The sequence below is a fragment of the Sphaerodactylus townsendi genome, linkage group LG11, assembly GCF_021028975.2.
Source record: "Sphaerodactylus townsendi isolate TG3544 linkage group LG11, MPM_Stown_v2.3, whole genome shotgun sequence".
NCBI lineage: Eukaryota > Metazoa > Chordata > Lepidosauria > Squamata > Sphaerodactylidae > Sphaerodactylus > Sphaerodactylus townsendi.
In genome coordinates this window covers 74,868,924-74,891,906 of record NC_059435.1, presented here as the reverse complement: position 1 = coordinate 74,891,906, position 22,983 = coordinate 74,868,924, and the positions used below count along the sequence as shown (strand labels likewise).

General features: G+C 49.2%; 1 protein-coding gene across 5 annotated transcripts in view; it reads left to right on the top strand.

The window, feature by feature from the left end:
* GJC2 (gap junction protein gamma 2) overlaps positions 1-22,983 on the top strand; it is a 111,903-nt gene extending 88,920 nt beyond the window's left edge. For 4 of the 5 annotated variants that reach the window (XM_048511674.1, XM_048511673.1, XM_048511676.1 and 1 more), the window contains one exon: positions 20,619-22,983. In XM_048511674.1, the coding sequence (XP_048367631.1) occupies positions 20,639-21,895 (1,257 nt within the window). In that variant the 5' untranslated portion in view covers positions 20,619-20,638 and the 3' untranslated portion in view covers positions 21,896-22,983. Of the gene's footprint in view, positions 1-9,642; positions 10,131-20,618 lie in introns of those variants that run through there. The other variant, XM_048511672.1, reaches the window with a different exon arrangement.

Genomic DNA, 22,983 nt, shown 5'->3' with positions numbered 1-22,983 from the left:
GGTAAAACACCTTGAGACTCCTTACAGGAGAGAAAGGCGGGGTATAAATCCAAACTCTTCTTCATCACATATACATGGATAGACATGCAAAGTTTATTGAGAAAGAAATATCCCTGCAGAATCTATAGTCGACATCTGTAGTCCTGTCAGAGCATTCAAACGTTAAATATCAAGTGGATGGATTTTTCACATGTCCACGAGGGCCAGCTATTCAAATAATTGAACAAGCGATTCCGGTGGTGGGATTCAAATAATTTAACAAACGTTTGTTTACAAGCACCATTTTCATAACCGGTTCTGCCGAAGTGGTGCGAAGGGAGGGAAACCTTGGAGGGAACCATCTACCAGGGGTCTGCAACCTGTGGCTCTCCAGATGTTCATGGACTACAATTCCCATTAGCCCCTGCCAGCATGGCCAATTAGCCATGCTGGCAGGGGCTATGGGATTTGTAGTCCATGAACATCTGGAGAGCCACAGGTTCTGGAACATCTGGTCCATGAACATCTGGAGAGCCACAGGTTGCAGACCCCTGATCTAGGCTCAGTGATCTCAATAATCTCCTTGTGCCACAAAGCTTGCTTCATGACAGTGAACCCATACTGGCAGGGGCTGATGGGAATTGTAGTCCATGAACATCTGGGGAGCCGCAGGTTGCAGACCTCTGAGATAGTGAAATTAGTCTACTAGATGGTTCTACTAGTCTTTCGCTACTTGGACAGACACCATTTGGATGGTGTTAGATTGGACTACAAACTTTGCAGGGATATTCCTGCCCCATGAACTTTTGGGCTCCTATTGCACGTCTGTTCATTTATATGTCTCTATTAAATCTGCACTGCATCTTTGCCTTGTTATCTAAGACTGGAACATTATTGTAGCCTATGCTATGGTTTGTATTTGTGTGGGTGGGGGGCGGCGGGGGGAGAGCTTGAGCAATACCGTAACAATTTTGGAAAATTCGGATTCAGCTTGATTTGGCTGTGAAATTATCGATATAGCTGAATCAGCCAAATCCCTGATTCGGTATACCCAGAGGTGGGATCCAGCAGGTTCTCACAGGTTCCCGAGAGTAGGTTGCTAATTATTTGTGTGTGCCGAGAGGGGGTTACTAATTGGTGATTTTGCCACGTGATTTTTGCCTTAGTTATGCCCCTCCTCTCAGCAGTAGCTCGCAGAACTTGAAGCAGTCTAGCAGGAGGTGCACCGGCGTGCGTGGCAGCCTGCGCCTGCGTGCATTCGTTTCCCGCCCAAGGACCGGCGCAGCAGCTGCATCCTGGCCACAGCCCCGCCCCAGGAGAATGCCCCGCCCAGGAATGCCCGGCCACGCCCCCGTTGTGCCCTGCCCAGCCCCATTGGCGCTACGCCACAGTTTGAATCCCACCACCATGGGAACCTGTTACTAAAATTTTTGGATCCCACCACTGGGTATACCTGAATATATTCGTGTATACTGAAAATTTTGGGTTTGTTAGCATTTTTTGGAATTTTTTTACCCCCAGATCCCCAGGTATTTCCCAACCTGAAGTTAGCAACCCCTATGCTGACACTTATTGGGCAGAGGTGCTGAACTCATATCTCAAATCTCAAAGCAGCCTTGCATTGGCAGAGGGGTGCCCTATCTAAACTCTCGCGAACAACTTAATTACTGTTTATCTGGTTTGACCTCTGAGTTTCTCCCTGCAGTGTGTGGTTCGCTGCCTTCCAGACCAAATATTTGCTCCGTCCTTTATGGCTTCCCCGGTATTTTGCACGGCTCTGTGTGCAAATACCCAAAATGTTATACTTTTGTGGTTCTACATCCGGTTACTGTGATAAACTTCCTTGGGAACAAGTGCTTTTAAAAAAATAATAATCATCCGTGTACATTAATGGGTTGGCTGAGGTTTCCAAAAGTACCTAGACTTTTGACGAATGTTTCCCAGGGTCAAACCAAATGGGCTGGTGACAAATATCCTGCTGGGTTTTTTGTTAACTGTAGGAGCTGCAGGGAACAGTTGGATGACAGCTGCAGAGGAGGACGGGATTATGGTTTTGTTAGTGCTTGCTCTCCTTGCCCTCCCATGATATCACTATGGTTTTACCAGCGAGTTCTCAGTGATCCTAGAGTGACTTGACATCACTTCCAGGGTTTTAAAAAAAAACCCTTTGGGGTTTCCCAGATCCCATAGCATCCACTCCAGGAGGAAGCCTTGTGCAGTGTAGTGGCTAAGAGTGGTGGACTCTAATCTGGAGAACCGGGTTTTATTTCTCACTCCTCCGCATGAGTGGCCGAGGCTTATCTGGTGAACTGGATTTGTTGTTGTCGAAGGCTTTCACGGCTGGATTCAACTGGTTCTGGTGGGTTTTCCGGGCTGTGTTGCCGTGGTCTGGTGGATTTTGTTCCTAACGTTTCGCCTGCATCTGTGGCTGGCATCTTCAGAGGTTTATTACAGAGGAAAGTCTGTTTCAGTGTGAAACAGACTTTTCTCTGTGATACACCTCTGAAGATGCCAGCCACAGATGCAGCAAAACGTTAGGAACAAAATTCACCAGACCACGGCCACACAGCCCGGAAAACCCACCAGAACCAGTTAAGAACATAAGAACATAAGAACTAGCCTGCTGGATCAGACCAGAGTCCATCTAGTCCTGCACTCTGCTACTTGCAGTGGCCCACCAGGTGCCTTTGGGAGCTCCTACATGCAGGATGTGAAAGCAATGGCCTACTGCTGCTGCTGCTCCCAAGCACCTGGTCTGCTAAGGCATTTGCAATCTGAGATCAAGGCGGATCAAGATTGGTAGCCATAGATCGACTTCTCTTCCATAAATCTGTCCAAGCCCCTTTTAAAGCTATCCAGGTTAGTGGCCATCACCACCTCCTGTGACAGCATATTCCAAACACCAATCACACGTTGCGTGAAGAAGTGTTTCCTTTTATGAGTCCTAATTCTTCCCCCCAGCATTTTCAATGGATGCCCCCTCATTCTAGTATGGTGAGAAAGAGAGAAAAATGTCTCTCTGTCGACATTTTCTACCCCTTGCATAATTTTATAGACTTCAATCCTATCCCCCCTCAGACGTCTCCTCTCCAAACTAAAGAGCCCCAAACGCTGCAGCCTCTCCTCATAAGGAAGGTGCTCCAATCCAGTTGGATTTGTTGTTGTTGTTAAGGTTAATGTTAATGTTAATATTATTTAGATTTCTTCCTTCCTGCTCCACATAGAGCCTGCTGGGTGTCCTGGGGCCATGAGTGGTGGATTCTTATCTGGTCAACTGGATTTGTTGTTATTATTATGGATTTAGAATCATACCTTCACCACAAATATACACCGATGTGGAAAGGACAGCTGTAATACGTACAGCAGAAGAACACTTATACCAGGCTTAGAGAACCCTGAACGCCTTCCAGGGAAAGGCGCCGGCGCTTCAGAAGAGCCCAGCTGGTTTTATGCAGCTCCTTTTTTCGTTCAGTAGCGTTTTCACATGATAGGCTTCTGTTGGATCGTAGCCAAGGAATGTTGCACATGTAAACATGTCGTGCCCCATGGAGGGTGTTTTCTTTTTCGTCTGGGGGCGCCTGGGTCTGACGGAGACACTTCTGTATTGGAGAAGGAAGTGCCCAAAGACAATGGCTGCTCTTCCGGGAAGAGGCGAGTTCAGGAAGTCATTTGGGGCCGATGCAGACATGCCTCCAAGCTCCTTGTTTTGTGTCTGAACATCAGCATAAAATCAATTTTTAGAACCTTGTAACCAGAGGTGGGATCCAGCAGGTTCTCACCGGTTCCCGAGAGTAGGTTACTAATTGTTTGTGTGTGCCGAGAGGGGGTTACTAATTGGTGATTTTGCCACGTGATTTTTGCCTTAGTTACGCCCCTCCTCTCAGCAGTAGCGCGCAGAACTTGAAGCAGTCTAGCAGGAGGTGCACCTGCGTGCGTGGCAGCCTGCGCCTGCGTGCATTCGTTTCCCGCCCAAGGACCGGCGCAGCGGCTGCGCCCAAGGAATGCCCCGCCCCCGGAATGCCTGGCCATGCCCCCGTCGTGCCCCGCCCAGCCCCATTGGCGCTACGCCACAGTTTGAATCCCACCACCATGGGAACCTGTTACTAAAATTTTTGGATCCCACCACTGCTTGTAACCCAGAGGGTGACCCAGAATGTGGCTGTCTAATAAAGCGAGAGACCAGCAGTGCCTTGAAAACTAGCAACAGTTATTTCAATACGAGCTGTCGGCATGAATTGGTAGTCTTTAAGGCACCACTTATTTTACTATAATAGGCTGGCAGGGCTACCCCTTTGCAATCACCTGTAGCTGATATTCACCGTCCCGTGAAACGCCAGTTGCCAGGAATGTTTTCCAGGTACAGGTTGCTGCTCTCCTTAGCAAGAGTGCTGAAAACCTTGAAAAGAGAACCGGTTCAACGTATCCCCGTCATCTAAATCAAAGCAGGTGGGGATTAGAAGTGATGCTGTTACTGCGGGGAATGAGGCGTATATTTTACCACTCTATTCTGCATTGGTCAGACCTCACCTGGAATCCTGGGTGCAGTTCTGGGCACCGCAATTCAAGAAGGATATTGACAAGCTGGAACGGGTCTAGAGGAGGGCCACCAAAATGGTCAAAGGTCTGGAAACCGTGCCCTACGAGGATAGACTTAGGGAACTGGGGATGCTTAGTTTGGTGAAGAGAAGAAGCGAAGAGGTGACATGATACCCATGTTTAGATATTTTTAAAATTATTTTATTTTTATTTATTTAATTTAATATACCGCCCCATCCCCAAAGGGCTCTGGGCGGTGTACAACATAAAACCACAGGTAAAAACATCATACAAAACTTCCAGAAATATAATAAAACAACGGTTGTGTCCTAAGATGGCCTCCCACCTAAAACCTAATCCTCCTAGGAGGGGGGGGGGGGAGGTAGCAGGTCCTGATAGTATTAAGGACCCATATATCCCAGTAACAGGTCCCGATGATATAGAGGAGGGGGCACACTCAGCGGCTGGTTTCTCCAGAAGCTCGGTGGAACAACTCAGAGATGAAGGGATGTCATGTCGAAGAGGGAGCAAGCTTGCTTTTTGAGGCTCCAGAGACTAGGACCAGGAGTAATGTATTCAAAGTGCAGGAAAAGAGATTCCACCTAAACATTAGGAAGAACTTCTTGACCGTCACGGCTGTTTGCCAGTGGAATCCACTGCCTCGGAGGGTAGTGGAGTCTCCTTCTTTGAAGGTTTTTAGAGAGGCTGGATGGCCGGTTGTCAGGAGTGCTTTGATTGTGTGTTCCTGCATAGAAGGGGGTTGGACTGGATGGCCCTTGGGGTCTCTTCCAACTCTATGTTTCTATGACACGGCTGTTTGGGTGGCCTTATAGCCCCACTGAGGTCTCTCCTCTCCTCAAATCCTGCCCTCCCCAAGCCACGCCCTCCCAAGGGTCCACCCACCAAATCATCGGGAATTGCCCGATCTCGAATTGGCGACCTTTGTCCCTTGATCCAAACTGGAGTTTCGCGACTCTGGCGCCCCGTGGCATCTTAAAGCCTTAAGAACGTTTTAATTCCAAGGTACTTTTCTGTAGGTTCCGCTCCCCAAAAATGGATGCTGAAATCAAAGTGTGTCGAGCTGTCGCAGGGCTGTGAAACGGCTGCTTATTTTTGCTGCCCCGCTGGAATGACATATTTTACTGTGCCCCTGTCTGTCAGCACTGTGGGGTGGAGTGTCTCCCCCGGGGCTGTGGGGCTTCTTCTTTTCCTTTCTGAAATGGCCACAGCGATCTGTTGAAACAATGAGTGCGCATTCGCTGTCTTCTTATCTGCCGACCGGGACATCCTGCCATTTCTTTTTCCCACCGAAATCTTTTGTCTTCATTCTGTTTAAACGGTCCTCTCTGCTGTCACGGCTTCCTCCCTTCCGTGCATTCATTCTCTTCTTTGTGTGTGTTGCCCCAGGGCCCTGTCTGTCTGCTTGTAATGTCTCCTGGGGTAGAATAGAACTCTTCTCTTGAATTCCCATCAGGGCAAACTGTCTGGGTGATACTGGGCCTGTCACAACCTCCTGGCCTGGCCTACTGCACAGGTTGTTGTGAGGAAGTGGAGAATTGGGACAGCTATGTCCTAAGCTGTTTTGAGTGCCTGCTGGGGAGAAAAGGTGGATGCAACTATAATGCAAAATGCATCCCGAAAATCCCAAAGGATTCAATGGTTGGCTTATGGAGACTCTTTTGTTTGAACTTAGTAGCATTCTAAATAGACCAGATTGGAAGGTAAACTTGGAAGGTAAGCAGGGCCAGCCAGAGGTGGGATCCAGCAGGTTTTCACAGGTTCTCGGGAGTAGGTTACTAATGATTTGTGTGTGCTGAGCGGGGATTACTAATTGGTGATTTTGCCACATGATTTTTGCCTTAGTTACGCCCCTCCTCTCAGTAGTAGCGCGCAGAACTTGAAGCGGTCTAGCAGGAGGTGCACCGGTGTGCATGGCAGCCTGCGCCTGCGTGCATTCGTTTCCCGCCCAAGGACCGGCACAGGGGCTGCGTCCTTGCCAAAACCCCGCCCAGGAATGCCCCGCCCACAGAATGCCCGGCCACGCCCCCGTCGTGCCCAGCCCAGCCCCATTGGCGCTACGTCACAGTTTGAATCCCACCACCATGGGAACCTGTTACTAAAATGTTTGGATCCTACCACTGGGGCCAGCCCTGGGGAGTACTTGGATAGGAGACCACCATGGAAGTCCAGGGTTGCTAAGCGGAGGCAGGCAGTGGCAAACCACCTCTCTTCATCTCTTTCCTTGAAAACCCCATGAAATGCAACTCTATGGGGTTACCAGAAGTTGGCTGTGACTTGATGGCCCCTTGTTATTGTTTCTGTTAATGAGTTCAGTTGCAAGGCTCCCTCTGGGTTCTCAATCAGAGGCTGGAACTCTGTGTTTGCTGTTGCAAGCAGGGCTGACTCAAGAAGGAAGTGACATCAGTCCAGAAGGAAGTGACATCAATCTAGAAGGAAGTGGCATCAATCACCACTAATGGCTGGGAGCCTCAGCTGTGTCCCGACTGTGATACCATAAGCAGTCACATTGGTAGCTCAGCTAAAGAATCAGCCCTGGTGGACAGTAACATCAGTTTGGGACCAAGGCAGAGGTGGGATCCAACCAGTTCTCACCACTTCTCTAGAAGTGGTTACTAATTTTTTCTGAGTGCCAAGAAGGGGTTACTAAAGCAACCTCCCTGCCCAATAGGGACTGGAGGTGCGTGTGGGCAGCGGCGCCACTGTTTGAATCCCACCACCATCGGAACCTGTTATTAAAATTTTTGGATCCCACCACTGGACCCGGGGCTTCATTTTGTATGAGATAGAGATAGATCAATCAATTGATCAAGCGATGGATGGATGGATGGATGGATGGATGGATGGATGGATGGATGGATGGATGGATGGATGGATGGATGGATGGATGGATGGATGGATGGATGGATGGATGGATGGATGGATGGATGGATGGATGGATGGATGGATGGATGGATGGATGGATGGATGGATGGATGGATGGATGGATGGATGGATGGATGGATGGATGGATGGATGGATGGATGGATGGATGGATGGATGGATGGATGGATGGATGGATGGATGGATGGATGGATGGATGGATGGATGGATGGATGGATGGATGGATGGATGGATGGATGGATGGATGGATGGATGGATGGATGGATCCGACAGACTGACACAGATAGATGCACTCGTATATACATAAAAAGCTTTTCAACATCTGTGTAAACCCTCTGGGAGCGGTCATTCAGAGATCTGGGCTGAGCTGTCACCAACGTGCAGGTAACAGTTGTGGGCTTTCTCCGCACAATTCATTAAAAATGTTTTGAGACAGGCAATAAAAAGTTTCCTCCCTAGAGTTCCTGCATATAGTTGGAGTTGCTCCTGGATCCGGGCCTCCTTTGGATCAACAAATGGCAACGGTGGCACCTTTCAACAGCTTCCGCCCAGGCGGCCACTGCAGCCATTCCTGGGCAGACAAGATCTGGGGCATATGTCCTGGTTGCGTCTATATTAGTTTGCTTCTCCCTCACTGCATCGGAACTTTGGGACTCCCTCGCCCACTTTGAGTTCCCACTGGGGAGAAGTATAATTTTTTAAAATAATTTTTTATTGTATCATTTGAATTTTACAGCTTATAGTATTTTCCTTCTTCATACATTTTCAAACGATACTCCCCCCCCTTTTCTCCCTTCTCCCATTACTTCTTCTTCATAGTTTTGTCACACAAACAGCAGTAAGTTCATTCTGTGTAGCCTCTTGGGGAGAAGTATAATAACAAACTCCTGCTATTCACATTTGAGCAGTGGATTGCTGAAAATAAAAAGCAGGCTTTGAAAGCCTCAGTGAAATTGTTTGCAAAAATCCTGATTCAGACTGAAGGTATCCACTGGACGGCAAGGAACCTCAACGTATATTCGATCCTCCGCTCCCAGCCAGGGTTGTTGTCAGAGATTCGGCCACGCCTGCCTACCTCTTCCGCTGCCAGACTGAGGACCCAACACAAACGTTTTCCATATTTCACAAGCCGACATCCCGCCGACCGCAAGGTTGCATGTGCAACCAAACCACTTAATCCATTTGAAGGCCATGTGACTTGGGAACAGTGAACAATTCCTTTGGTTTATTGTTATTTATTTATTATTTAGATTTATTTCCCTGCCCTTTATGACAGTCTCGGGGTGGGTTACAATAAAAACCATAATAAAACCTCGTACACCTTGACAATAAAACTACCACAAAACTATCCTAAAACCATAAAACATTCTAAACTGAAACTCCCACCTGGCCACCCACAAAGGTGGGCGTAGTGTACGGGACACCTCGGGGGCACCCCGTCCCAGTAGGGGGCATTAGCCGAACACCTGGGTGAAGAGGCTGGTCTTTGCTAGGCGCCGAAACTCCAGAAGAGTAGGGGCAGAGGTGGGATCCAGCAGGTTCTCACCGGTTCCCAAGAGTAGGTTACTAATTATTTGTGTGTGCTGAGAGGGGGTTACTAACTGGTGATTTTGCCACGTGATTTTGGCCTTAGTTACGCCCCTCCTCTCAGCAGCAGCGCGCAGAACTGGAAGCAGTCTAGCAGGAGGTGCACCGGCGTGCATGGCAGCCTGCGCCTGCATGCATTCGTTTCCCGCCCAAGGACCGGCGCAGCAGCTGCATCCTTGCCACAGCCCCGCCCAGGAATGCCTCGCCCTTGGAATGCCCGGACCACGCCCCCATCGTGCCCCGCCCAGCCCCATTGGCGCTACGCCACAGTTTGAATCCCACCACCATGGGAACCTGTTACTAAAATTTTTAGATCCCACCACTGAGTAGGGGCCTGGTGGGTCTCTAGTGGGACAGCATTCCACAGTGCAGGGGCCACTGTTGAGAAGGCCCTGTGGGCTGCCCCCACCCCCTCCCCTCCGAAGGGGGTGGGCCAGCCAAGCAAGTCTCCCCCTCTGACCTCAGTGCCCGGGCAGGAATATATGGTTTCAGATATGGGGAGTGGAATACCTGCAATGTTAGGCCTCCCTTTTTGAATGAGTACAGCTTCCGGTGCTCCGGGTTGGGTGGGGGTCTCTACTGCGTTCCTCCCAGAGCTTTCCAGCCGGAGCTGTGGCTGTGCGTGTCCCAGATGTTTCTCATTAGTCATGCTTTCAGTCTTCCTGAACGGTTACGGATGCCCCAAACTGGCGCTCGTAACTTCCTCTTGACATTAAGCAGGAGGATTTTAAGGAGAGTCTGAGGTGGTGTCTTCTGCTGGCTTTAAATATAAAGAAATATAAAGAAAAGTGCCGAGATTCTTTGATGTGTATTTATGAAGACTTTGTTTCGGTGTTTTTCTCTAGTGGGACCAATCTGGCGTTTTGCTTTCAGCTGACGCCTGAATGCCTCGAAGAGGGTTTATTTTGGGGACGGGGGGCTCGATAGAAAGGCAGAGTCTGACAGGAAGTGTCTAAAAGTTTGCTAAAACGGCTCCTTTTCACGGCTCCGGTTTTTTCTCAAGACGTCACTTTTTTGATGGAGCTATATATCTCGCCCCCCTTCCTAAAACGGTGCTGCGTGTGGAAAAATTTGCTTGGGAATGTGTGGCGGGCGAGGGAGGCCTGCGGCAGGAACATCGTGTCTCTGTGAGTAGCATATTCCTATCCATTCTTCTTTCCTTTCCTCTCTTGTAGAACACACTGTGATTTGGAAGAGAAGTGGAGAGATTTGAGAAAGGGGGTGTATACCTAAATGGAGGGCTGCTTTAAAAGAAAAAAAACATCCTTTTAAGCCGGAGCCCGTTTCTGATCTCTCTTGTGTGAGAAACTCTTCTTCCGGGGGAAATCTCTGGATTATCACCTTTTTGTTGGGGGCGGGGGGGCACCCGAATCCAGCTGATTGATGTCCACTGACTCATCTAATGTCCAACCACATTTTCCCCCGATACCCTTCCTCTCTATCTCTTTTTCTAGACAGCACAGGACACACTGTGCCAATAGATAATGTTATGCGGTAAAAGTCAAACAGGAGTCTTGAAGCTTCAGTGGCGTAAGAGGTTAAGAGCTCGTGTATCTAATCTGGAGGAACCGGGTTTGATTCCCAGCTCTGCCGCCTGAGCTGTGGAGGCTTATCTGGGGAATTCACATTAGCCTATACACTCCCACACACGCCAGCTGGGTGACCTTGGGCTAGTCACAGCTTCTCGGAGCTCTCTCAGCCCCACCTGCCTCACAGGGTGTTTGTTGTGAGGGGAGAAGGGCAAGGAGATTGTAAGCCCCTTTGAGTCTCCTGCAGGAGAGAAAGGGGGGATAGAAATCCAAACTCTCTTCTTCTACTCAAGGATTCATGTAGAAAGAGGTGTTCCCGCCCTAAAAGGCAAAAACAGGGAGAAACCAGGCGCAGAGAGTGACTAGGGACAGGTAATAAAATTAGGGATCACCCTAGAACAAATGAGCACACATGGATATGCAAACATACAGTCTTAAGGGACAGTGTGGTGTAGTGCCTTAAGCCAGGAGCTTGGAGATCCAAGTTCAAATCCCCACCTGACCATAACTCCCCTTGCATGACACTGGGCAAGAATCTGTATCAGTGTGGAATAAAATATTTGGATACATGGGCAGATAAACAAGTGGGGAGGGAGAAGGGCAAACTCTATGCTGGGGATAATTAGGAAAGGAATTGAGTAGAAATCTGCAAAGATTGTCATGCCCTTATATAAAGCCGTGGTGCGACTGCACTTGGAGTCCTGTGTTCAGTTCTGGTTGCCACATCTCAAAAAGGATATTGAGGAGATAGAAAAAGTGCAGAGAAGGGCAACGAGGATGAGTGAGGGACTGAAGCACCTTCCTTATGAGGCGAGGCTACAGCGTTTGGGACTCTTTAGTTTGGAGAGGAGATGTCTGAGCGGGGATATGATTGACGTCTATAAAATTATGCATGGGGTAGAAAATGTTGACAGAGGCGCCCCAAGGTCTGCGATAGACAGAGATAAAGCCACCTGGCATCCTACTCCTGCGGGACAATGGAACCAACCCTGTTTCCCATGAGACTAATGTGTCAGGGGAAAGCCTAGTTATCTACATGGCATGCGAAGCCATAAAGCAAAGACCAAGGAAAGAATGTCCCAGAATGGCAGTGATAACATGTAGCAGACTGGTTACATTTATCTTGTAGCAAGTTGGCTAGATATATCTTGTAGCAGTTACACTGAGTTAAGAATGCATCTCAATCACTAGATACAATCCCCCTGATACTGGGGTGCTGTGTGGTTTCCGGGCTGTATGGCTGTGTTCTAGGAGCACTCTCTCCTGACGTTTCATCTGCATCTGTGGCTGGCATCTTCAGAGGATGCAGCTACAGATGCAGGCGAAATGTCAGGAGAGAATGCTGCTAGAACACGGCCATACAGCCCGGAAATCACACAGCACCCCAGTGATTCCGGCCGTGAAAGCCTTCGACAATGCATTGAACATCCCCCTGATACTGCTCCAGAGACTAGGACACAGAGTAATGGATTCAAAGTGCAGGAAATGAGATTCCACCGAAACATCAGGAAAAACTTCCTGACCGTCTGGGCTGTTCGACGGTGGAATTCACTGCCTCGGAGTGTGGTGGAGTCTCCTCCTTGGGAGGTTTTTAAAGAGAGGCTGGAGGGCTTTGATTGTGTGTTCCTGCATGGCAGGGGGTTGGACTGAATGGCCCTTCTGGACTCTTCCAACTCTATGATACCCTGACCTGGCTGAACAATAAATCACTTCACTTCAGGGGTTTCTGCAAATGCTGGTTCACCCTCCTTCTGACATCTGTCAGATTTTTTGGTGGCGAGCTTGCCAAGAGGGGGAATTGAGTAGGAGCCATGATCATCTAGGCTTACGGAAGAGTAAGGAGGAACCTCCCGGCCCAGCCTTCCCTTTGGAAACAAAGGCCCCTTTCATGCGGGATTGTTGCTCTGTGTCAGAACAATTTTCTGGTGTGCTCCCATGTGATTGCCATGTGCCTACACTGAAGGTGATGGGCAAGATCGCAACCTGTGACTCTGGAGAGCAACTGCCAGTCAGAGTGGACAATACTAACCTTGTGGACTAATGGTCTGGTTCCGCATCCCGTAACTTCCTGTGTGTTCGTGTGTTTGGGTTCGAGCCAGTGTGCAAAATTGACAGAAGTGCAAACTCCTGAGTATTCCAGAACCTTTTACTGTGTATGTGTTCAATTTTGGTCGCCACATCTCAAAAAGGATATTGAAGAGATAGAAAAAGTGCAGAGAAGGGAAGTGAGGATGATTGAGGGAGTGGAGCACCTTCCTTATGAGGAAAGGCTGCAGCGTTTGGGACTCTTTAGTTTGGAGAGGAGACGGCTGAGGGGGGATATGATTGAAGTCTATAAAATTATGCATGGGATCGAAAATGTTGACAGAGAGAAATTTTTCTGTCTTTCTCACAATACTAGAACCAGGGGGCATCCATTGAAAATGCTGGGGGAGAAGAATTAGGACTAATAAAAGGAAACACTTCTTCACGCAACGTGTGATTGGTGTTTGGAATATGCTGCCGCAGGAGGTGGTGATGGCCACTAACCTGGATAGCTTTAAAAAGGGTTTGGACAGATTTATGGAGGAGAAGTCGATCTATGGCTACCAATCTTGATCCTCCTTGATCTCAGATTGCAAATGCCTTAGCAGACCAGGTGCTCAGGAGCAGCAGCAGCAGAAGGCCATTGCTTTCACCTCCTGCATGTGAGCTCCCAAAGGCACCTGGTGGGCCACTGCGAGTAGCAGAGTGCTGGACTAGATGGACTCTGCTCTGATCCAGCAGGCTAGTTCTTATGTTCTTATGTTCTTTTGGCACGGGCGCAGACTCGTAAGGTGCCTTCTTTCGTCCTTTAGAAAATGTCTGTTTCAGGGAAACTGTCTCAGATGGCTTACAAATGAAAAAGAATAAAACCAAACATTATAAGACAGGAATTAAAACCCAACATACATACATACATACATACATACATACATACATACATACATACATACATACATACATACATACATACATACATACATACATACATACCAGCACAAAAAAGTACCCAATAAAACAGACCCCTGGGAGCTTAAAATGACAAGCTGAAATAATATTTAAAATCCACCTCTTAACAAAAGCCCGGGTGAACAGAAACATTTTGGTCTGGCATCTAAAAGAAAGTAAAGGAGGCGCTAGGCAAGTCTCGGAGGGGAAGGAAAGTCCATAAATGTGGTGTCACTACTGAAAAGACTCTGGTTGCCACCTGCCTCTCTTCTGAGGATGGGGCCATAGAGAGCAGGGCTTGAGAAGCAGATTTTAACTGGTGGGTTGGACGATATCGGTGGAGGAGGTCCTTCAAGGACCCTCACCCAAGCACAGTATATGAAAAGAAGTCCCTGAAAGCAAAAGGTTTGCTTAAGTCACGGGTGTCCCTGGAAGCTTTGGACGGGCTTCCTAACTTTTTAGAAAAGTGAAATGCAGGTTCGGAGATTTGAAATTTGGTAATAATACAATTGATAAGGGAGTATAAGCTTGGAAAATTTCTGGAGATTGGGGGCAGAGCTCGAGGAGGGCAGGATCCGAGGAGAGGAGGCACCTCAGCAGGGTAGGAGACCACCAAAGCAGCCATGTTCTCCAAGGAAGCTGATTTCAATCGTCTGGAGATCAGTTGTAACTCTGGGAGATCTGCATGTCCCAGGTGGAATGGGGCATGGAATCCTTTTTTCTTTCAGTCAGTTTTGTGAGCAAAACTCTTACTTTGCTCCAAACCCGCTCTTCCCCCACAGATGAAAAAGTTGGGACCGGCATTCCATAGAATCACAGAGCTGGAGGAGACCCCAAAGGCCATCAAGTCCAACCCCCTGCAGTGCAGGAACACACAATCAAAGCATTCCTGTCAGATGGCCATCCAGCCTCTCTTTAATAACCTCCAAAGAAGGAGACTCCACCACACTCCGAGGCAATGCATTCCACTGTCGAACAGCCCTGACGGTCAGGAAGTTCTTCCTGATGTTTAGGTGGAATCTCTTTTCCTGCACCTTGAACCCATTACTCCTGGTCCTAGTTTCTGGAGCTGCAGAAAACAAGCTTGCTCCCTCACCAACATGACATCCCTTCAAATATCTAAACATGGCTATCATGTCCAGAGGTGGGATCCAGCAGGTTCTCACAGGTTCCCGAGAGTAGGTTACTAATTATTTGTGTGTGCCGAGAGGGGGTTACTAATGGGTGATTTTGCCACGGGATTTTTGCCTTAGTTACGCCCCTCCTCTCAGCAGTAGCGCGCAGAACTTGAAGCAGTCTAGCAGGAGGTGCACCGGCGTGCGTGGCAGCCTGCGCCTGCGTGCATTTGTTTCCCACCCAAGGACTGGCGCAGAGGCTGCGTCCTTGCCACAGCCCCGCCCAGGAATGCCCCGCCCCCAGAATGCCCAGCCACGCCCCCGTTGTGCCCCGCCCAGCCCCATTGGTGCTATGCCACAGTTTGAATCCCACCACCATGGGAACCTGCTACTAAAATTTTTTGATCCCACCACTGATCATGTCCCCTCTTAACCTTCTCTTCACCAAACTAAATATCCCCAGCTCCCTAAGTCTCTCCTTGCAAGGCATGGATTCCAGACCTTTCACCGTTTTGGTTGCCCTCCTCTGGACCCATTCCACTTTTAAAACAAATGTGCAGAATTTGACCAAGGGCCACTGTCCATCGTATCATTTCATCCTGAAAAGACAACGTTATTTTAGTCCGGTTGAGTTAGATCATGCGCTCCAGATTCGCCTGCGGCTCTTAACCCTATCACATGCTGGTGGTCCAGCCCAAACCCTCTGTCCTGTGTCTCCCTCCAGCCAGATCTGATGATTCAGCGATAGGGAGCCAGTCACATGCTGTTCTGCTTCCAAGCCGGATCAAGGAGACGCGAGCCGAAGGAGACAGAGAAGAGCTTTCTTCTCTTCCAGTGACTGTAGTTAGGAACCAGCTCTCAGATAGCTCAGGACCAGCACCCCATCAGCCTCTGTCAGCATGGCCAATTGGCCATGCTGGTAGGGGCTGATGGGAATTGTAGTTCCTGAACATCTGGAGAGCCGCAGGTTCCCTACCCCTGGCTTAGGCAGAGTTCCTCGCTCATCTGCTGAGCAGAAGGTCTTGCAGACCCGATGTTGAAATTCTGTAGGGTAGGATAAGTATCTGTTGGTATTTACAAGTGTCTGTCATGAAAGGGTTAACTGTGTGTATGTAAACAAGTTGCTGAGGTCACTGTTTTATGACCTGCTCTATTGATTAGCTATTGGTCAGTCAGACCACCATTTCTTACATGCTAGTGAGCACAGACACTAGAGGTTATAAAGTTAACTGTTGCTTTGTTTGAGCACACCCACGGAAGACCACGATGCCATGAGATACGAGGAGAAACTATATTATAGATAGACAAGGTGTAACCAAGTGTATAGTGATGTAAATGTGTAAGAGGAAAGAAAGGATTTCTTCTTTTATCTCCATGTAACCCTCCCTTATAGTTAGTAAACTCATTTATATAAAAGCAAGTGTGAATCAGTCTCTTCTGTTCTAATCTGCTAATTTACGTCTATATATTAAACCCGTCAGCATCCCCTCAAAGACCACCAACTGTTTCTAAAAACTGGTGGAGGTTTTGCTCTGTAAGCTTCTCATGAACAGCCTCTATGCAAGAAATTATTGTAACTCAATATGCTCCTTTTAAAAGGCAACCCGTTAAACAAAACATCTGCCTGAAACTGTTGAAGGTGTGCTCTTAGCTGGCTGTTGTGGGTGTCCTGAAATGTTTGGTCTGGTGGTATTTGCTGCTAACGTTCTGTCCGCCTCTGTGGCACCGTCACGTGACTCTGAAGATGCCAGCCACAGATGGGGATGAAACATTAGGGGAAAAACCTACCAGACCATGGCCACACAGCCCAGAAAACCCACGACAGCCAGCTGATTCTGGCTGGGAAAGCCTTCAACAGTGCATTTGCAATTAGTGTTACGCTTAACCTCGCTCCCTGACGTAGTTGGCTCCAACTCCTGCCGTTGCCATTTTTGTCTTGTGCCCATCACCCGGTTAGGATTCAAAAGGTGTCTGCAGGCTAGAAAAGGTCGGGGACCCCCAGTGACAAAGAAAGGGGAAACTGGACAGATTTATGGAGGAGGCTTGGACAGATTTATGGAGTCGATCTATGGTTCCCAATCTTGATCCTCCTTGATCTCAGATTGCAAATGCCTTAGCAGACCAGGTGCTCGGGAGCAGCAGCAGCAGAAGGCCATTGCTTTCACATCCTGCACGTGAGCTCCCAAAGGCACCTGGTGGGCCACTGTGAGTAGCAGAGTGCTGGACTAGATGGACTCTGGTCTTATGACATGAACTGCCCGCGTGCCCCCTCCCACCCCCTCCCACTCTGAAATGCCCCCCGACACGCCCCACCCCCGCCATGTGACTGCAATTGCGGCGCCTGGGGCGAGCTGCCCCAAATGTCCCATTGCAGCTCTGCCTTAATTAAGACATTGTTCATGGTTCATGGTAGCTGGTGCAGTCAGGTTTGCTAGCAGACCCGAATTCCGCCCCCACCCCCACCAGCTACATGGACTCTGCTTCTTATTTCTGGAACAGTTGCCAGAAACTGAACATAAGAACATAAGAACATAAGAACTGGCCTGCTGGATCAGAGCAGAGTCCATCTAGTCCAGCACTCTGCTACTCGCAGTGGCCCACCAGGTGCCTTTGGGAGCTCACATGCAGGAGGTGAAAGCAAGGGCCTTCTGCGGCTGTTGCTCCCAAGCACCTGGTCTGCTAAGGCATTTGCATTCTGAGATCAAGGCAGATCAAGATTGGTAGCCATAGATGGACTTCTCCTCCATAAATCTGTCCAAGCCCCTTTTAAAGCTATCCAGGTTAGTGGCCATCACCACCTCCAGTGGCAGCATATTCCAAACACCAATCACACGTTGCATGAAGAAGTGTTTCCTTTTTATTAGTCCTAATTCTTCCCCCCAGCATTTTCAATGGATGCCCCCTGGTTCTAGTATTGTGAGAAAGAGAGAAAAACTTCTCTCTGTCAACATTTTCTACCCCATGCATAATTTTATAGACTTCAATCATATCCCCCCTCAGACGTCTCCTCTCCAAACTAAAGAGTCCCAAACGCTGCAGCCTCTCTTCATAGGGAAGGTGCTCCAGTCCCTCAATCATCCTCATTGCCCTTCTCTGCACTTTTTCTATCTCTTCGATATCCTTTTTGAGATGTGGCAACCAGAACTGAACACAGGACTCCAAGTGCGGTCGCACCACGGCTTTATATAAGGGCATGACAATCTTTGCAGTTTTATTAACTGCAAAGAAGCAAGTGCGTCCGACCCTCCTAACATTCATAGTTCCACCATTATACTTTCAGCTGTAAAACTTAAGGACATTGGCACATGAAGAAGAAGAGGAGGAGGAGGAGGAGGAGTTTGGACTTGTACCCCGCCTTTCTCTCCTGCAAGGAGACTCAAGGTGGCTGACAAGCTCCTTTCCCTTCCTCTCCCCACAACAGACACCTTGTGAGGCAGGTGGGACTGAGAGAGTTCGGAGAGAGCTGCCCAAGGTTACCCATGCGTAAGAGCAGGGAAACAAATCCAGTTCATTCAATAAGAGTCTGCTGCTCATGTGGAGGAGTGAGCAATCAAACCCAGTTCTCCAGGTCAGAGTTCACCACGACACCGCACTGGCTCCCCTTCCAAAGAAAAGAGATTGGATCAGAGGTGGGATCCGGCAGGTTCTCACAGGTTCCCAAGAGTAGGTTACTAATTATTTGTGTGTGGCGAGAGGGGGTTACTAATGGGTGATTTTGCCACGCGATTTTTGCCTTAGTTATGTCCCTCCTCTCAGCAGTAGCGTGCAGAACTTGAAGCAGTCTAGCAGGAGGTGCACCGGCGTGTGTGGCAGCCTGTGCCTGCGTGCATTCGTTTCCTGCCCAAGGACAGGCGCAGTGGCTGCGTCCTTGCCACAGCCTCGCCCAGGAATGCCCCGCCCTGGAATGCCCAGCCACGCCCCCGTCCTGCCCCGCCCAGCCCCATTGGCACAACGCCACAGTTTGAATCCCACCACCATGGGAACCTGTTACTAAAATTTTTGGATCCCACCACTGGATTGGTGGGATTTGCTCAATCTTTGTCTCAAAGCAGCTTACAATCCCCTTTTCTTTCCCTCTTCACAACAGACACCTTGTGAGGTAGGTACTCGAGAGAGAGTTCTAAGAGAACTGTGACTGGCCCCAGGTCACCCAGCAGGCTTCATGTGCAGGAGCGGGAAAACTAGCCCGCTTCTCTAGATTAGAGTCTGCTGCTTTTAACCACTACGCCACGCTGACTCTCATGAACACATGAAGCTGCCTTCAAGGTGAGTATTGTCCGCTCAGGTTGGCAGCTGCGCTTGGGGGTCTCAGGCCAAGAAAAATATTTCCTATCACCTACTGCAAGATCCTTTAACCAAAGGTGCACGGAATGAACCTGAGATTTTCTTCCTGCCAATCAGTTATTTCCCCAGACCAATTTCAGTTGCTTTTATACCCTATAGAACTTCTATACCTTGCACTGACTTACCTTAAATTGGTCCATTGTGCTTTTCGTTTGGCTCAGTTACAGGTGTGCTGTTGGGGTTAACGGGTTGCGTGACTGGGAATTTTTTTTTTATTGTTATGTATGGCCGGAATATTTTTTTAATTGCTTGTTTGGTGAGATTATGGGGCGGTTTGTGGTTGAAACATTTTTATATTGTCTTGTTTGTTTCCATGCCGTGAGTCGCCTCTGGAGAAACAGCAGAGATAGACTCCCAAATTATAATTTGCACAATCTGACATTAGGCCTTTTGATGATGCAAGATTTTGATGTTTCAAATGCTTTATTGTTTTATAAATGTTGTAGGCTGCCCCGAGCCCGAAAGGGGAGGGGCAGGATATTAAATATCATTTTTATTATTAACTAGCGTGGCCCAGCCACGCGTTGCTGTGGCTTATTGTGGTGAAATGGGAAAGGAACAGTAGCAGCAAATCAGTTGCAGAGGCCAGCAGTACATACTCATGCAAACACGCAGCCTGATACTGTGCGATGTCAGTGATGTGTGTGCCCGCATTCCTTGGGGGGGGGATGGAAAGGCACCCCTCCCACACATCTAGGCTGGCTGGTCATGATCCTTTACCTGGGAGTAAGTTTGGTTGGTGGCAATGGATGTCGCTTCTGAGGAAACCCTCTGTGGGGCGTGACGCAGCCATTCAAAGTATGTCACAGTTGCTGTACCGAGCTTACTCCTGAGTAATGCGTGCCTGGTTTTCTTAACTGTAACCGCAGTATTCAGGGAATCTAGGGTGCCTGGCCCCTCCCTCCCGTCCCTTGCATGTCGCCCCTCACTCTCTTCCCTCCCACACTTCTCTTCCCTTGCATGCCACCCCTCCCCCTCCCTACCTTCCCTTTCCCTCCACTAGGGTGGGTGGGTCATATCAAGATGCTGGGCCCCCTGCCTCCCCTCCCTTGCATGTCACCCCTCACTGTCTCCCCTCTCTCACTTCTCTTCTCTTTCATGCCTCCCCCTCCATCCCTTTCCTCTCCCTCCCTCTCTTCCCTTGCATGCTACCCCTCCCTCCCTCTCCCTCGTATGTATGTGTGTTTCACTTCCACTCGAATTACTGCCTAAGTGGTGTTTCCACTGCCCATATCTGGCCATCTGAGTGAACATTCTAAGCAGCACGAACATTCTAAGGGTGACAGTTACACATAGGCAGCTGCATGTCCTTCACCATGGAGCGCCAGGAAAAAGGCGTTTTACCTGGGCCAGGTGTGAAATTTCAGGTAGGTGAACATCTAAAAACACTCTCGCCTGGCTGACTATAGTAGCTGGGAATTTTTAGAGGAATTGGCCCAGCAGTTACTGAGTTATATTATCATCAACAAAAACACTGTTAGCTTTTTTTATATAGAGATGATGATGACGATGATAATAATAGGATGATTGGCACAGTTGTTTGGTCACGATGATGTGGGGTTATCTATGGTCTTCTGGCTATCACAGTGGAAAGAGACCCTGAGGACTGATCTATCTTGGCTGTGTTTTCAACCCTTCTTTGCACTTTCCCCCCCAGGTTATAAATGAATAGCCCCTATGACCAACATGAGCTGGAGCTTCCTAACCCGCCTGCTAGAGGAGATTCACAATCACTCCACCTTCGTGGGGAAGGTCTGGCTCACCGTCCTGATCGTCTTCCGGATTGTCCTCACGGCCGTCGGCGGCGAGTCCATCTACTCTGATGAGCAGAGCAAGTTCACCTGCAACACCAAACAGCCCGGCTGCGACAACGTCTGCTACGACGCCTTCGCCCCGTTGTCCCACGTCCGGTTTTGGGTCTTCCAGATCATCATGATCTCAACGCCGTCGGTCATCTACTTGGGCTACGCCATCCACAGAATCGCACGGTCCAGCGAGGAAGAGCAGAAGAGGTTGAGGAGTTTCAAGAGGAAGAAGCAGTTTGCACTGAACTGGCAAGCGGTCCGGAACTTGGAAGACCCCTTGGGAGCAGAGGAGGAGGAGCCCATGATCGGAGACGATGCCGCTGAGAGCGAAGAGAAGGCCAAAGTCAAGGAAAACAAGAAGGAGCAGCAGAAACATGATGGCAGGAGGCATATCCAAGAGGAGGGCTTGATGAAAATTTACGTCTTCCAGCTTCTCACGAGAGCCACTTTTGAAGTTTGCTTCTTGGTAGGCCAGTACTTGCTGTACGGCTTTGAAGTCACTCCGTACTATCTGTGCAACCGAGTTCCTTGCCCTCACGATGTTGACTGCTTTGTGTCGAGGCCGACGGAGAAGACCATCTTCCTCTTGGTGATGTACGTGGTCAGCTGCCTCTGCCTGTTGCTCAACGTGGCCGAGATGTGCCACCTGGGCATTGGGACCATCCGAGACGCCATTCGGGAGCGAAAAATCCACAGCTTTCGGCAGCCCCCCTACAATTACGCTGCCTACCCAAAGAATATCTCCTGCCCTCCGGAATACAACCTGGTGGTGAAATCAGACAAGCAGGCCAAGGTTCCCAACAGCTTGATGGCTCACGAGCAGAACTTGGCCAACGTGGCTCAGGAACAGCACTGCACGAGCCCCGACGAGAACATCCCACCAGATTTGTCCACGCTCCATAAACACTTGAGAGTGGCACAGGAGCAACTGGACATTGCCTTCCAGAGCTACAACAACACTCAGGCAAACGCTCAGCCATCACGAACCAGCAGCCCCGAGTCAGGCGGGACCGTGGCCGAGCAGAACCGAGCCAACACCGCCCAGGAGAAGCAAGGAGCGAGGCCCAAAGCCAGCTCGGAGCGAGGCAGTTCTAACAGCAAGGATGGGAAGAATTCTGTATGGATATAGCAGAGGGGCGGACAAGGGGTTTTCAGGCCAAGCCAGGGCCTCAGGGAGCTGGGGAAGGGGATTCTGTTCTCTCCATCAAGATGGGATGTGTTCAAGAGCGCCTTAGCAAAGAGGGTCATTTTGGTATATAAAAGCCCAGGGTTTCTGCCAGACAGTTTCAAGCAGTGCATTTCAGGAATGGTTGGTTTCCAGTAGGTTAACAAGGGGCTCCTTCTCTCCCCCACCCCACTTGATTCCTGATGTCCAAATATTTCAACATCTGGAAAGAGGGGAAATTTTGCACACTTGTCCTTACTCCGCAGGAGGGTTTCGCCCGTAATATACAACGTCGTTCTTTCCAGACAGATACCTGGGCTTTATCCCCTTCCGAGTGTGAGGAAGGGATGTTGATGCCAATGTTTTGTTCTCTAACTCAAGGTTCGGGGTGAAAGCATTTCTTCTCAGGAGATCTGGGACCCTCCAGCCCTTGTTCTGCCCAGTTTGGCTCTCAGGAATAGTCTGCATTCAGTATTACACCCTCAGCTCCACACTGTGTCCAGCTTTTCTCTGCCTGCCTGTTCCCCTTACCTGTCCAACTGTTTAACACCCTCCACACTGTGCCTTTCATTTTCACTGATTCCTCCGGGTTCCGTTATCCTCCTGTCTTACATATGTAACTTACAACCAGTTGCAACTGATTTATGGAGATCCCAGCAAGGGGATTTCTAGGCAAGTGAGAATCAGAGGTGGTTGGACATTGCCTTCCCCTGCAGAACCTTCCTTGGTGGTCTCCCATCCAAGACTTATGGCAACCCCAGCAAGGGACTTCCAAGGAAAGTGAGAAGCAGAGGTAGTTTGCCTTTGCCTTCTTTTGCAGAGCCTTCCTTGGTGGTCTCCTATCCAGGAGTTTTGGTGACCTCACCCAGGAGCTTTCTAGGCAAGTGAGAAGCAGAAATGACTGGCCATTACCTTCTGCTGCAGCCTGCAGAGCCTTCCTTGGTGGTCTCCCATCCAAGACCATGGCGACCCCAAAAAGGAGCTTTCAAGGCAAGTGGGAAACAGAGGTGGCTTGCCATTGTCTTCCTCTTCAGAGTGTTCCTTGATGGTCT